This window comes from Crotalus tigris, unplaced genomic scaffold (genome assembly GCF_016545835.1).
Source record: "Crotalus tigris isolate CLP2741 ecotype Arizona unplaced genomic scaffold, ASM1654583v1 scf7180000018940.2059657, whole genome shotgun sequence".
NCBI lineage: Eukaryota > Metazoa > Chordata > Lepidosauria > Squamata > Viperidae > Crotalus > Crotalus tigris.
Window position 1 is genome coordinate 1,062,985 of NW_024097284.1, and position 14,914 is coordinate 1,077,898.

General features: G+C 38.3%; 1 protein-coding gene across 2 annotated transcripts in view; it reads left to right on the top strand.

Moving 5' to 3' along the window:
* Window positions 1-235: 235 nt before the first annotated feature.
* The window catches only part of GPR158 (G protein-coupled receptor 158), a 176,377-nt gene continuing 161,698 nt past the window's right edge, over window positions 236-14,914 (top strand). For both annotated transcript variants that reach the window (XR_005558465.1, XM_039357716.1), the window contains exon 1: window positions 236-1,822. Coding sequence is in view for 1 of the 2 variants with exons in the window: in XM_039357716.1 (XP_039213650.1) it covers window positions 945-1,822 (878 nt within the window). In the remaining variant the exon portion in view is untranslated. The remainder of the gene's footprint in view (window positions 1,823-14,914) is intronic.

Below are 14,914 nucleotides of genomic sequence, written 5' to 3' on the forward strand. Positions count from 1 at the left end.
CAAGCAATTCCAAGCCAAACGGCTGGTATTCTTTCTAAGGCAGCCTCTGCAAGGTGACATGAAGCCCCTGTTTCTCCCTTCCTCCTCCCAGAGATTCAGCACTGGACAGCTCCCTTCTGCTCACCTAGTGGCTGCCTCGTGATTGACAGCTGAAGCGGCCATAGAGCGCTCAAGGCATTCGGAGCTCACCTATGAGGGCGAGTTGCGGAAGGGAGGGGAGGTAAGAAGGGGTTGGCCATGTGGGTTAGAGCTGTCTAGTTAACAGGCAAGGAAGGAGGGGGAGTTAAGGCTGAGCTGGGAAAGCCCGGCGCTACGACCAGCGGGCATCTGCCCCCGAAAAACATCCCCTCCCAGAAGTCCCTCACGGCCCTGTCACTCTTGCTCCATCCCTCTCCTTCTCGGCTGTCCGGTGCACGAACCGCAGCTCTCTCCTGTCCCCTCAGGGAGCGATGCCCGGAGACTGCGAGAGCGAGTCTGGATGCTTTGCGCGGCTGGGTAGCGAAGCAGGAGGACGCGCCGCTTGATCGAGAATGGAGCAGCGGCGGCAGCGAGAGGAGGACCGCGAAGCAGGTCTTTAAAATACCTTCTACAAGCGTTGTCAGCGGCAGATGGGGGATATAAAGACTTAAGCGGGCCAACGGTAGCTTCTCCCTGTAGCCAGGCGCGATGTAACCTGGTCTCTGAGCCAGGCGCCGCCTGCGTAATTGCCAGAACTTGCCCCACCAGAGAAAGCTCGCTGGACCATTGCTACAGGTGATTCGGATTCTCCCCCTCCCTCTCTTCCCCCCCCAATCACCAAGTTCACTTGGAGTATCCTGCTCCACGAATTTTGCTTTCTTGTCTTTTTGCCAATGCTGTTGAAGTACTCACGTTTTTAAAACAAATTGGAAGTGGGTTGGGTCCAGAACTTGAGAGAAGACGTTTTTCTTAGCTGAGTGGAAAAGATGGATTTGCTGTGGCTTCTTCCCATCTTACTCCTTGCTCACTCTGGGTATGTGATTGATGCCAACCAAGGACTAATGGAGCCTGGTAAAGGGAAAGCAATGAAGGAGAAGCTGTCTGTTTATAATCATGGAAAGAAGGTGGATGTTCCTTTCTCTCCTTGGAGCAGATCAAGGGAAGAGAACCTAGTATTGGCCCAGAGAATGTCCCAGGAGATTCCTCAAACTGTGGCTTCATTCCTGTATACTGGTGATTCTTGGGAACTGAAGCAGGCCAATTGCTCTGGGCGCTATGAGCTGACAAGTTTGGCTGGAAAGTCTCGCTTGGCCTCACACCCCTCACTGCACGGAGCTCTGGATACTCTTCTCCATGCAATCAACTTTCTCAACATGATTCTGCAGAGCAATAAATCCCATGAACAGAACTTGCAGGAAGACATTGAGTGGTACCAAATTTTGATCCGAAGCCTGCTGGAAGGAGATCCCAATATCTCCAGGGCTGCCATCACCTTCAATCTGGAGCCCTTGTCCTCTGTCCCTCAAATCTTTCTCCAAGCCAGTCGGCAGAATAACCAGATCCTGCTGCAGGACTTATCTTCAGTGGCTCATCAGTTGGCCAATGTGTCTAGTGAAACTGAGTGGTTCCATAGTCTGAAGCGCAGGTGGAGGCCACATCAACATCGAAAGGTCTCAAATTCTGGTTCTAAGACCCAGGAAGGCAGCTTGAAAAAAAGAAATGGACATCACCCTGCAGAGAAGACTCATATCAAGTGGTCCTCCCCATACTTGGAGTGTGAAGATGGAAATTTCAAACCTACCTGGCTAGTTACATTGTCTGCTGCTTTTTATGGATTGCGGCCAAATCTCCTTCCTGAATTCAGGTAGGAGTTCTGAATTTTATTAGAATATTGATCTTCAAAAGCACATCCAAATTAGCAGTAACTTCACTGAGGATTAATTCAATGAACAGAAATAAAGAATAGCAAATATGAACAAAACTCAGTCTTAGCCTGTAGATGATAATACTTTAGCAATCTGTTGTGCAATCCTACACATATGTGCCAAGGTATAGTTCCTTAGAATTAGCAGAATTTATTCTTAGAATATAGATATATCTTTAATAAACATGTTGGACTTCACATCTCATTTTTAAAAGTGTAGAAGAAGCTTCCTTTTTTTTTTTTAAAAAAAGTGCCAATTTGAAGTTAGCAACACACTCCTCAAGGGATGAAAGTCCTTTGGTGTTTTTTCCATGGACTCTGATGTGGGATTACTACGTTAGAAAAAATCCCCATATAACCAAGCATGGAAAGCTTAAGAAAAATGGAAGCTGAAGTACATGCTTCCTCGTGATAGGTTCAAGTCCCAGTCCCAGTGTGCAATTAGTGAATTCTCTTGCTGTTAAGTAGAAGTAAGATGCCAGTGTTGTGCTCTAGAGTTTATTGAGGCTAAATTCCATAGATTGTAAAAGAGCTGAAGTTAATCCAGGCTGTCCTGAGTCACTAGTTACAATGAGATGATACTCACTACAGTTTGCTAAAATAAGTTTCACATTGTTTACAGGGTTTGTTCTATAATGGGGGTGGGGAATTTGTAGTCTCCCAATGTCATTCCACAGCATTTTTCAAGAAGCCCAAACAGTATAGCTCATGATGTGGGATGTTGGGAACTGTAGTTCACCTTTTCTTGGAGATCTCAAAGATCCAATATTGTAACCACAGTAATGGTTAATTTATTTATTCTGGATTAGAGCTTCAACAGTAAGTGCTTTTGCCCAGTCTTGCACAGTTTAAACTAACTCCAACCTCCCCTCTTCCCCCAATTTGTATTTTTGCTATTTACATTTTCAAATATCTGTTCATGAGGCCCAAGAAATGAAATGCTTAATATCCATTATATTAACAGCAGCAAAAAAATGTTAATGTAGCCAGAGAATCAATTTTTTAAAATGCATTAGTAGAGGTATACACTAGCTATAATTATGCAAAATGATTAACCTGGTTACTGAATTCATTTTCTGGGCTTGCATAATAGAGAGACCATAAATTAACCACATGACCTGGTTGGATATATTGTGTGAAAATACCTATGATACTGAGCTACAAACAACAGGCTTTGTCAGGTCTGGCCATTCCCCAGCTTTCAATTGGTCAGGCATTTCAACTAGGAAAGGAAATCTTTCTTTCTGTTTATAGAAAGCTGTTTAGGAACACAAGCATATCCTTACATCCCAGATTCAATTGTGAGCTACCTCTAAATGTTCTAATCTTTCAGCTCCTTCAGGCCCTTCTGTTGGTTTCTGCCCTTTTTCCTTCGTTGTTGTAGATGCTCACAGATTTTGCCTGGACTGTGCATGTATGTGTATATGTATATGTGGTGTACACATACACACACATTAATTGTTTGTAGTGGCTTTCCTCCAGAAGTATGTTGCTTTGATCAGAGTGAAGCATTATATTTGCTTATGTAGTGTACAATCAATAATATTTACACAAACCTATGATGATGTCCTGCATATTTGCTCAGGCCTATTGAAATAGAAGCCTCTTTAAATAAAAGTTTTAAATATTTAAATTTTTTAAGATTCCAAAAGGGTTGAGAGGTACTATCTCTGTAGTACTTTTGCTCCAGTATCATAATAAAGTCATCCAAATAACTTTCAAATATTTCATGAGAGTTATATTAAAATAGGTTATAGCTTATTTTTATGAAAGGCTGAGAATTATACAATTGTGGAATTACAAAGAACACATAGGCCCTTATGTTTTACCTTCTATACCATGCAAGAATCCAGATTAAAGCACCTTTGTAACTTCCTTCTTTCCTTCTTTCCTTCCTTCCTTCCTTCCTTCCTTCCTTCCTTCCTTCCTTCCTTCCTTCCTTCCTTCCTTCCTTCCTTCCTTCCTTCTTTTCTTCTCAGTTGCACTGGGGCTTTCTTTGGCTTCTTGCTATTTTTGTCAATAAGTCGTAACTTGGGAGGCATCACCATCAGAGATCCTTCAGTTTGGATTAGAAAATATGTACACCTAATTGCAAAGCTAATTTTTGCTGAATTTTTCTGAATATCAAATACATTTTACCATTATGAAAGGAGTGGGTAGATTACTATTCAATCATTATTTCTATAGATGCCTCACTTCTGATATCTCTTTGCATGAGTATATCCTGATTAAAGTTTAATCACATGCTGTGGAATTCCATGGATATTTCCGTTTTGGATATAACTACTACTACTAATAATTTCATTCTTAAACTAACAATATTGGTTGTGGTGGTTTGAATAGTAATCCAACCTTATAAACTTTGTTAATGCAATATGTGCAGACCAACTGCCCAGTAGAGATCATCATGGTAACAACTGCAAAATATTTTCTAGTTACAAAGTTTAATCTCGGCCACAACACAGTTAATCAACTCATAATTTCTTCTCTTAACTCAAAGATATTATCTGAAAAAAAAAACAGCTGAGAAATTTTAACACTGTTCTTGTTTTCTTGGAAGGATATTCTTCAGGAATGCTAGCATATGCATGAGCTATGCATGGAGATTTTTTCTAATTTGAGAATTTTTTTCATAATTTTGCAGCAATGTTGCAAACATTTTTCTTTTCACAACCACTCACATTAACAGTTTGCAATTGTAGGAAAGATCTATCAGTAATTTTATAATGCAACTGAAATTATGATGAGAAACAGAATTAAAGATTGATGATGCAAAAATATTTTAAAAGTCTCCTGTAGGGCATAACTAGTATCGGTAGCTTCTTCACATAATCCCAGAAGCATTTCTTTGGCATCCCCCAAGGGTCTTAACTGCTGTTGTTTTCTCAATATTCAGGATTTTTCATGAGCTAAACAGCATCTCACCAGCTGCCCAAGTACAAAACTGCTATCCATCCATCCATCCATCCATCCATCCATCCATCCATCCATCCATTCTTGTCTTTGCTTCACTGTGTTTGTTTTCATGGTGAAATGGCTAGTGGGGGAGGGGAAGAACCATCTGGTCATTACTCATTTGATTGAATTATAGAGTTGCTTTTGATAACCTGCAGAGCCATGGAATAGAAGGTTGTGGCATCATCCCAAATAAGTGCCAGCCAAATGTATAGAAGAGGCCTTAGATACCATGATTTTCCCAGGAATTAAAAACATGCTTTGTATATTGATTTCCCAATTCATGACAAACTAATCTAGCTGTTTTAATAGATTAAATATCAATGCAACCTTAGGATGGGATGGAGCTTTCTTGACTTTTATAACTGCACAGGTCTCAACCTTCAAGAGCTATTCTAAGGAGATCAGAAAGGCCAGGGGACCTTTCTCTTATCTGATCATTATTAATTGAATTAATTGAATTGATTGACTACATCGTCCATTTTAAAGATCAGCTAATGTACTAGTATTATCAATGGATTTAATTTGTATTCAGTACACTAATTCATCTGGAATTTTTATGAATGATAAGATTACTTGGATGCTTCATTTTTGGATTTTTGGAAACTGCTGAGAATCTTTGGAATATCTGACGGCACACAAATGCAATCAATGAAAAAAAAAAAGGAATTTTGAGACCAGGTCATGGGCACTTTCCTAAAATGTTGGCAGGCATGACTGGTCCTTTCATAGCCTGGTTGACCTGTGGAATTTAGACACTGCAGCAGCTTAGTTCTGTAGAATATTACTTGCTGTATCATTGCTTTTTGCAATTCTTATCTCAGACTTCTCCCTTCCCTCCATGGGACTTTTTTGATTTCAGAAGAATTCCTGGAAATAAAAATAACATTGGAGATGGCGGTGCTTTGTTTTCTAACATAAAGTCTTCCCATTTAAAAACTATTGCTTTAAAATGCAATGTATCAAGTAAGACAGAGAATCGGATAAGTATGAAAGGGGGGACCCATTAGCACCTCAAGATTCACATTGTAGTTTTCTACAAATAAACAAGTCATTGGAGAATTGTAACTTGTTTTATGTTTTTGTTTATTTCGGAATAACCTCTGCAGAAATGGTTAGAGTTAGGTTCCTGCAGGGCCAAATTGCTGACTTTATTTTTTTATTTGTCATGTTTACATAGCTGCCCATCTCACAAACAAGTGATTCTGGATGGCATAGAGCAAAGCTAAATTCTTATTCAATAAGAATTAATATTATTACTTTATTATTATTATTAAAAACTTTTAAATTTATCAAAGGCACAAAACTAAAAATTAAAAAAATGTTAGGCAAAGAGTAGGTATTAGTTATACTGGAGCTATCTTAATATTTCATCAATTCCCTGAAGTCCAGAGGCCTAACAACATATCCAGGTCTTGAGGGAATTCCAGAAAAATAAAAGGGATGAAGCCACCTTCACTTCAAGGGGAAGAGTGTTCCATTAAGGGGAAGCCAAAGCAGAAAAAACTTTCTGCCTAGGACCTGCCAAATGAAGGTCCTAGCTGATGGGATACTCAGTTTGTCCTCTCTGCTGCATCTCTTCTGAGTTATCTCTGCTGGGTTATATTAGTCTACAGAGATTACATTTGTCTTGAAAAGTGATAACCTTACTTTTTATCCACGATTCTCAGAAGGGGTTATTTGTTCCCTTCAGAGTCACTGGCCAATGGGCTGAGACTTTATTCAGGGAGGAGAAGCAAACTTATTGTCTGCTCTTGTTTCTCTTTCTTTCTTGCTAGTGAAGATGATTCACATGAAGCCCTAAATTAGCCCATTATATAGTTATGAACTGCAAAGCAGAGATAGCCATGCTTCAGATAAGATTCTGGAAATCTTATTAATCTGGTTTTAAGATGGTATAACAGTATGTGGGAAAGACCTTAGGGGCCTGGAAGAAGAGATGCTATCTAGAGAACAGCCAGACAAAAGAGACTATAGCTCACAGCTGGGTACCTGGCAGAGCTCAAAAGAGACTTTCCCTAGTTTCTCAGGAAAATTGTTCTTTCAGACTTGCAAGACTTTTGTTACTGAAGCTTTACAGCAGTAGTTCTCAACCTTTTTAATGCCGCGACCCCCAACGGTTGTAAGTCGAGGACTACTCAACCGATTGTAAGTCGAGGACTACTCAACTGGTGCAGCACCGTTTGCAGAATGGGACTTTTGGCGGGCTCAGCAGGGCAGAGACAGCCTGGACAATTCCTATTGGCTTTTGAAAGCCAATAGAATTAGACTCTATTCAAAAGAGTCTATTCTATTGGCTTTCAAAAGCCAATAGAATAAAAGGGAGTAGCACAGCTAAGGAAAAGGGGAAAAAATGGCGAATTGCGTTGTTTGGCGACCCCCATGAAATGGTTGTTTGACCCCAAATGGGGTCCTGACCCACAGGTTGAGAACCACTGCTTTACAGTAAAGGAAAAAATATCATTTTCTTAGCTTATATTGCCATGTTTCCTCTCTGGCCAGTCTGGCAAGATTGATAGATTGGAACACCACCTCAAATCAAGCTTAATTCATAGAATTACCTAGAGAAGTCCACATTGTTTTTAGCAACCATATGGATTTGGTTTGCCATTCCCTTCCAAATCTAGCCCATAGTTTGGATTTCTAATGTATCCCATCCAAATATGAAACTTGGTTCAGCTCCTGTTCATATACTTTTCTTGGCAAAACTCTGGTTATTATTACCTTCCCTATGATATTTTTTCACTTCTCAGCCTCTCTGATTCCCTGGTACACTCTCATCAAAGAACCAAATAAAGTGAATATACTTAGGGGTTTGTTTGTTTGTTTGATCCATCATGTTAAGATTGCTACCACTTGTTTAATCTTGTTCTCTTTGACCTTAAATAAGTGAGTAAAGATATGTTTAAAGAAAAAGAGTGAGCATCCTATGTTGCTGTTCTGTAGATATTCTAGAAAGAATATTGGCAAATGCTCTGTCTGTTCCTAGCAACCTCATTTTTTTTTACTTGTGCCAGTGCTGGCATTAATATTAGGCGGAATGATATATTAGATCTATAAATGACCAATATTCCATTTTGTTCTTTCCAATGATGGCAGCTTATGCAGCCATTTGTGAAATGTTCGCTATTGAAATTCAAGGGCACAATTTCTGGAAATTTAGAAAAGCAGGATTGAGGATCACATAAGTCTGCTCCTGCAGGTTGCTCAAACCCTGGATTACAGAAAGGCAGATTTTACCATTCTTGGTGAAGTTTGCTCCATTGCAAAAAAGTTAGTCTGTCCACAGAGGCTGATAGATTCTATTGGATTCCAGTCTGTTCTTGAAGAAGTTTTCTTGATGCTGACTGTCACTCCTTCAGTGGCATGACTGATGCATAGAATAACAGCCTCCTTGGAAGCTTGACACAGTAGCTACTGAATGCCCAACAGTTTAGAATTTAGATTGGTCATGGATGCCCTAAACCTCGGCTCTTTTATGACTCATGGATTTCAACTCCCAGAAGTCCTGAGTCAGCATAGCTGGGAATGCCTACCCCTGCTCTAAACAGTGAGAGCAGACTGAGCCATAGTAGAGCAGGTTAAGAAACAAATCCAGCTGGATATAGTGGAGATTTCATAAGACCTATGCTGTGCCTCTCAGGAGGAGCATTCTGTCTCTATAAACCATGAAAGGCTGATATTAGGCTGAAAACCCAAGTTCTTGCTGATGCTCATATGCCACCTGAGTTCCATTTTGAATACTTTGCACTATTTTTCTTAGATAACATCGGTTGCTGGAATTGGGTATGTCTAGTTTAACGAAGAGAAGGACGAGGGGGGACATGATAGCAGTGTTCCAATATCTCAGGGGCTGCCACAAAGAAGAGGGAATCAAGCTATTCTCCAAATCACCTGAAGGCAAGACAAGAAGCAACGAGTAGAAACTAACCAAGGAGAGAAGGAACCTAGAACTAAGGAGAAACTTCCTGACAGTTAGAACAATTAACCAGTGAAACAACCTGCCTCCAGAAGCGGTGAATGCACCAACATTGGAAGTTTTTAAGAAAAAACTGGACAGTTTCCTGCCTGAGCAGGGGGTTGGACTAGATGACCTCCAAGGTCCTTTCCAACATTATTATTATTATTATCGATCATCGCACAGTCAGCCAGATGTTCAGACTGGATTTGGCATTTTGTCTACTATCGAGTCCTTACCCAGGACCTGGGATAGGCAGATGTGGATGTTTGATGGTATTACAGGTATCGTCGCAGGATGGAAGCAGTTCCTAGTAAGGCCGCCTTTTGCAATTGACTAATAGCGAATTTGTCAATGCCAATGGTGTTCAAGTGGTGCTCCAGTTGTTTTGGGATTGCACCCAAGGAGCCTATGACTATTGGTACTACCCTTGCTTGCTTTTGCCACAGTCTTTCTATTTCTATTTGTAGGTCTTTGTTTTTTGTTATCTTCTCCAGTTCTTTCTCGTTTATTATTATTATTATTATTATTATTATTATTATTATTATTATTATTATTATTTCAATTTAGTGTATTTTTTATTTCATTCTTTTAGGATTATAATAATAAAAGCAATGACAAGACAATTTTAATACATCTAAATATACAACATATTTCTATCTCCAGGCACTGCCACGTCCACTATCCAGACTTTTTTGTCTTTCTTATCGACAATTGTTAAGTCTGGGGTGTTATGTTGCAGGTGCTTGTCTGTTTGAATTCTGAAGTCCCAGAGCAGTTTAATTTTATCATTTTCTATGACTTTCTCTATTTTATGATCCCACCAGTTTTTGCTTACAGGCAAATGATATTTTTTGCAGATCTTCCAATGCACCATTGTTGCTAATTTGTCATGCCACTGCTTGTAATCAGTTTGTGCAATCTTCTTGCAACAACTTACCAAGTGGTCCACTGTTTCTTCAGCTTCTTTGCACTTACTGTCTGTTGCTGTCTTCTCAATTTTGACTTTGTATGCATTTGTCCTTAAGGCTTGGTCTTGTGCAGCCAGAATTAGTCCCTCGGTCTCTTTCTTCAATTTTCCTGCTCTTAGCCATTGCCAGGTCTTGTTATTATCTGCTTTCCCAGCTATTTTTTTCATGTATTGGCCATGTAGTGCTTTGTCTTCCCATGCCTCTATTCTGTTCTTCATTTGGTCTTTCTTGTAGGCCAGTTTGGTCTCTCCAGTAGTTAGTAAGCCTTCCTGATATACTAATTTCAGTGCATCTTCATCATTCTTCTTCTTCTTCTTCTTCTTCTTCTTCTTCTTCTTCTTCTTCTTCTTCTTCTTCTTCTTCTTCTTCTTCTTCTTCTTCTTCTTCTTCTTCTTCTTCTTCTTCTTCTTCTTCTTCTTCTTATTTCACTTGGAATGATGTCAGATTTTGAATTATCATCCTTACTCTGATGATACTCAACTATAGTTCTTCTGGATCCAGTCTTTGGAAATCATCCCAAGCTCTGTAGGTATCCAGGCTTTAAGGAACTGGATATGGGAGAATAAGATGAAACTAATTTCAGGATTTAGAGCAGGGTCTTCAAACTTGGCCCTTTTATGACTTGTGGACTTCAACTCCCAGAATTCCTCAGCCAGGCATCCGTGCCTGGCTGAGCAATTTTGGGAGTTGAAGTCCACAAGTCATAAAAGGGCCAGGTTTGGAGACCCCTGATTTAGAGGGACAGAATTTAGGTTTCAGAACATATTTCTGTTCAGGGCAGAATTGCAATCCTCTTTAAGGAGAAGGTTGACGTTTAGTGGTCTTTGGGGATCCAGCAGTAATACCAGACAGCCCCATAATGTCAGTAGCAAGGAGACTTGCCATTTGCCCATTCTGAAATTATAAAAACGTTCAGCTGATAAGTATGTGTCAATCTCAGTGAAAAGAGTGGTTTTTGTGACTCTCTTGGATTATTGGCAGGATAGTTCTTAAGCTCTGCCCAGATCTCTGCTAGACCACATTGAAACAATTTCATTGAATGCTTATTGTCTTATGAGATACTACAATCTAGGACTGGGCTCAGATTTATTTATTTTTGCAAGGCCATTTAATTCCATAGTTCAAACTTTTATATTCTCTATTTGCTATTGCTACTGCTGCTGGTAGTATTATTATTTATCTATATTTTGATGGATGCCAGCTTTGTTTTCCTTTATCCTTGCAAGCTACCCAGAACTATTAACAGAGTCAGCGATGCGTAACTTTTCTAAATAAATAAATAATAGGTAGGATAATTTTCTCTGAATATTTATTAGCTGAATCTTATAGCTGAATTGAATGTTCAGAATGTTTAAAAGATACTATGGAAGAGGAACAGTTTTTACCAGGCAAAACACAGTGTGATTTGAAAGTGGCTTTAATAATAAAAGGCTACAAAAATGATGTGGAAGAAAATACTAAACTGGATATACAAATGAAATCAGTTGATGTCTTAATAATTAAAGGTATAGAAATAACAAACCAAAAGAGTGACCTGGATAACTTTCCTATATTGGACTTACAAAAGATCTTGTTAAAGTTTTGAAGAATTTTTTTGAGAATGGACAAAGACATTTTTTTAAAAAAATCAAGTTTTAGGTCAGTATTTGAAGGTTCTAAAGATCATTACTGATAAAAATAAAAGGAAGGATATAAAGTTGGTTTATTTGATCAAGATTAAATAGCTAAAGTATGTTATTATCACTGGTAAACCTTAATAAAATGTTGCTAACCAGGACTGAACCACGAATATTTGTTTAAATATTAAATATTTGTTTATACATGAAAATGAGATATGAGAAGAGATAATTTGTTGAATTTTAAAAGAGTTGATGTTGCCAAAATTATGTTTCTTATGAGGGGGAAGTAATTTCTTTATCTATTTCTTTTCTTTTTCTTTACTATATATATATATATATATATAGTAAAGTAAATATATATATAAAGTAAATATATATATATATATATATATTCCTTTTTTGTTTTTCTTTGTTGTTTCCTTTTCTGCACTATTTTTTATTTTTATTGTTTTATTATATATTTGTTCTTACCTTTCTAATTTTACTAGAAAAATAAAAAATTCAATTAAGGTGATCCATTCGCATTTGGAAAGAATAAAAAAAAAGGGGGGAAAAATATTCCCGTGTCATCATATTATTACTATTAATCACCACACATGCCTTCAAAAATAGACTTTTAATTTCTGTTTCTCAATGTAACTGAATGATAATGATGCTTTAAAACGTCTCCAAACTCCTCTGGTAAGTCTCTTAAGAGTAAAAGAAATGAAATATTCATCTTTGTCCCCTTAAAAAAATGTGGCACTGAATTTTTCCTTCTCAAAAAAGCCTCTGTGCACCATCTGTTAGGGACATATTAAAATTCTTCCTGATTTGCTCTTTCCCATTTCATTGCTTGGAAGAAGAGATGTAACCTTTCAATAAATAAGGCACCAACGTTTGATATCTTTTGATATCCTTTCCAGCTTATCTCGGAGTTCCAACATGTAAAGCAAAATGTGCTGCACATTTTAAATTATTATTTTAACAAGCTGTTTTCACATTTCAGGGCAAGGGTAGGAAGAGCTGATTGGCAAGAAATCAAGCAAGATTTATAATGCCCAGGTGTTTAACAATAAGCAATAGTAAAATGAGTCTTAGCTTAAGGCTCCAAAGCATTGCTAGAATTCTGGAATTGGAGAGGGTGAAACCAAGAACTGGATTATTTTGATTTTCTTTTTTTGTTTCTGACCCTTGAAGCAAATCAATGGACTCTAAATTCTTTAATACTGAAATACTTCATATGTGTTGAACCTTGCCCTTTGGAACAGGTACAAGCAATGCACTTTATCATTTATTGCCATGCAATGAAGAAAAAGCACTTAACTTTCTATATAGCTTTTAAAACATGAATGAGTTATGATTTGAAGAGACATTATTTTGGGTACTTCGGCTTAAGTATTTAGGGTATTAAAGGTAGCAGCAGTATTTGGACTTGGCTTGGAAACAGACAATCTCCCTAGTGAAGATCTGGACTGGTACCTGGAAAGCTCCGATACTAGTCCATCCTCAACTGTGGAAGGTCGTTTTCTGGGCAAGTCTTTCTCTCTCTTCCACAGAATGCTGTAATGCAATAAAACAAAAAATAAAAAATCGCATTGTAATGCAATAAAACAGTAAGAAGCTCCTTTAATGCCACATTTTGAGCTCTGTCGCAAAAGGTGGGATACAAAGTTAATCAATACATAACTTGTATGTCTTAATCCAGTGTTAGCTGGGAAATTCTGGGAGTTGAAGTTCACACCTCTTAGAGTTGATAAGGTTGAAAAACATTGCCAGCATTTTAATAAGTGCTTTCAAAATGGAAGCTTTCAGGTTATCTTTAATGGTCCACCTTTTATATAATCCATCTGGAAGGCTACCATGGCATATAGACCCCGGTGGCCAACTCCCTCTCTTTCCCGTCAGTGAGCTAGCCAGGTAAAAACACTTGGCATTTTGGAGTTTTTGAAACTTCTTCACCAGAAGTGCCCAAACTTTCTCTTAGCTCTCAGCAGCGTTTCTTTGCATCTGAAATGCTCTCCTTGGGGTGAGGAGTTGCTACTCATCCTCATATCACCAGCTGAAAATAATTCTGGCTCAATTTAATGAAAGAGAAAATAATTCAAGGCTTTTATATATGTGAATGTAGGAAGGTACAATAATATTCAGTCTTCACATTTAACAAGTCTTGCCTACCTGCATAAAGAAATATTTAATCTTTGCTATGTTTCCCTGATTAGTAAAATTAGCCAAGCAATAATAAGAAAAAGAAAATATGTAAAAAAATAACAAGCTTCTCTGATTCAGTTACTGGGAATTTCCTGGCTATACCCAGGACCATGTAATATATCTGAAGGCACATTAGATAGATTTCAGATCAGATAATGGCAAATGGTCCCAAATGGTCCTTGGGGATTCCCTTCTACAGGTGGATACTAATTCATAACTCTGCAGCATTATACTCTGCTAGATTACACTTATTTTTAGTGAAGACAGCTGTCCTTTCTAAAATGCACACTGAAAATACTGTTAATACATCTGCTCGGTTTTACTAGAGGAAGAGAATAATATTAGTAGAAGATGAACTGCAGAGTGAGGACAGCGATCAAGTTATATCTTCCACATGTCTTAATATAGTGGCCAGTTCATGATATCCCCCACAGCATTTTCACTTCTTCATTGAGTACAGTTTGCCAATGCCCTTTCATCTCCCTCTAGTTAAGAATTATCGTTTCCATATAAGTATCCAGGCACTTCATTTGTTCTATTTATGCCTTGTTTCTCCACAGTTCAGGGGCTTTTGATGTTTTATGAGACCACTTTTTATTTATCAAGGTTTTTTTTTTATCATTTTCAAATATTTGTGTATAATGGATCATGCTTACTTAAGATATTAGAACTTTCTTTTCTAAAAAATACACACACTGGGGAAGTAGATAGAGGACTCAATTCAGCTGAGCAGTTTTTACTGCTAAAATTTAACCATTGTTGCAATCATGAAACTGAACATATTGTGTGAAAGAAAATCCCTGCTGGGTCAGTGGAGGTGCGGTGGCAAACAGTCCCCAGATAAAGGCAATTATGGTATGTTCTACCACAGTCAAGTCTATAGCAGCAATTTGGCATGCAGTGAAGAACAGTTGCAGGAATTAGGTATGTCTAGTGAAAAGAAGGACTAAGGACAACATGATAGGAGTCTTCCAGTATTTGAGAGGCTGCCCTAAAGAAAAGGAGGTTCAGTGTATTTTCCAAAGCACCAGAAAGCAAGACAAGAAGCAATGGATGGAAACTAATCAAGGAGAGAACCAACCTGGGACTAAGGAGAAACTTCCTGACAGTGAGAACAATAAACCAGTGGAAGGGCTTGCCTTCAGAAGTTATGAGTGCTCCTTCACTGGAGGCTTTTAAAAAGTGTCTGGACAGCCATTGTCTGAAATGATGTAGGCAGAGACCCTATATCATTGCAGTATCCCCTTGATCACGTGATCAAAATTCAGATGCTTGGGAATCTTGTGATGACTTTTGTGACCTTCTAACAAACAAAGTTAATGGGGAAGCCAGATTCCCT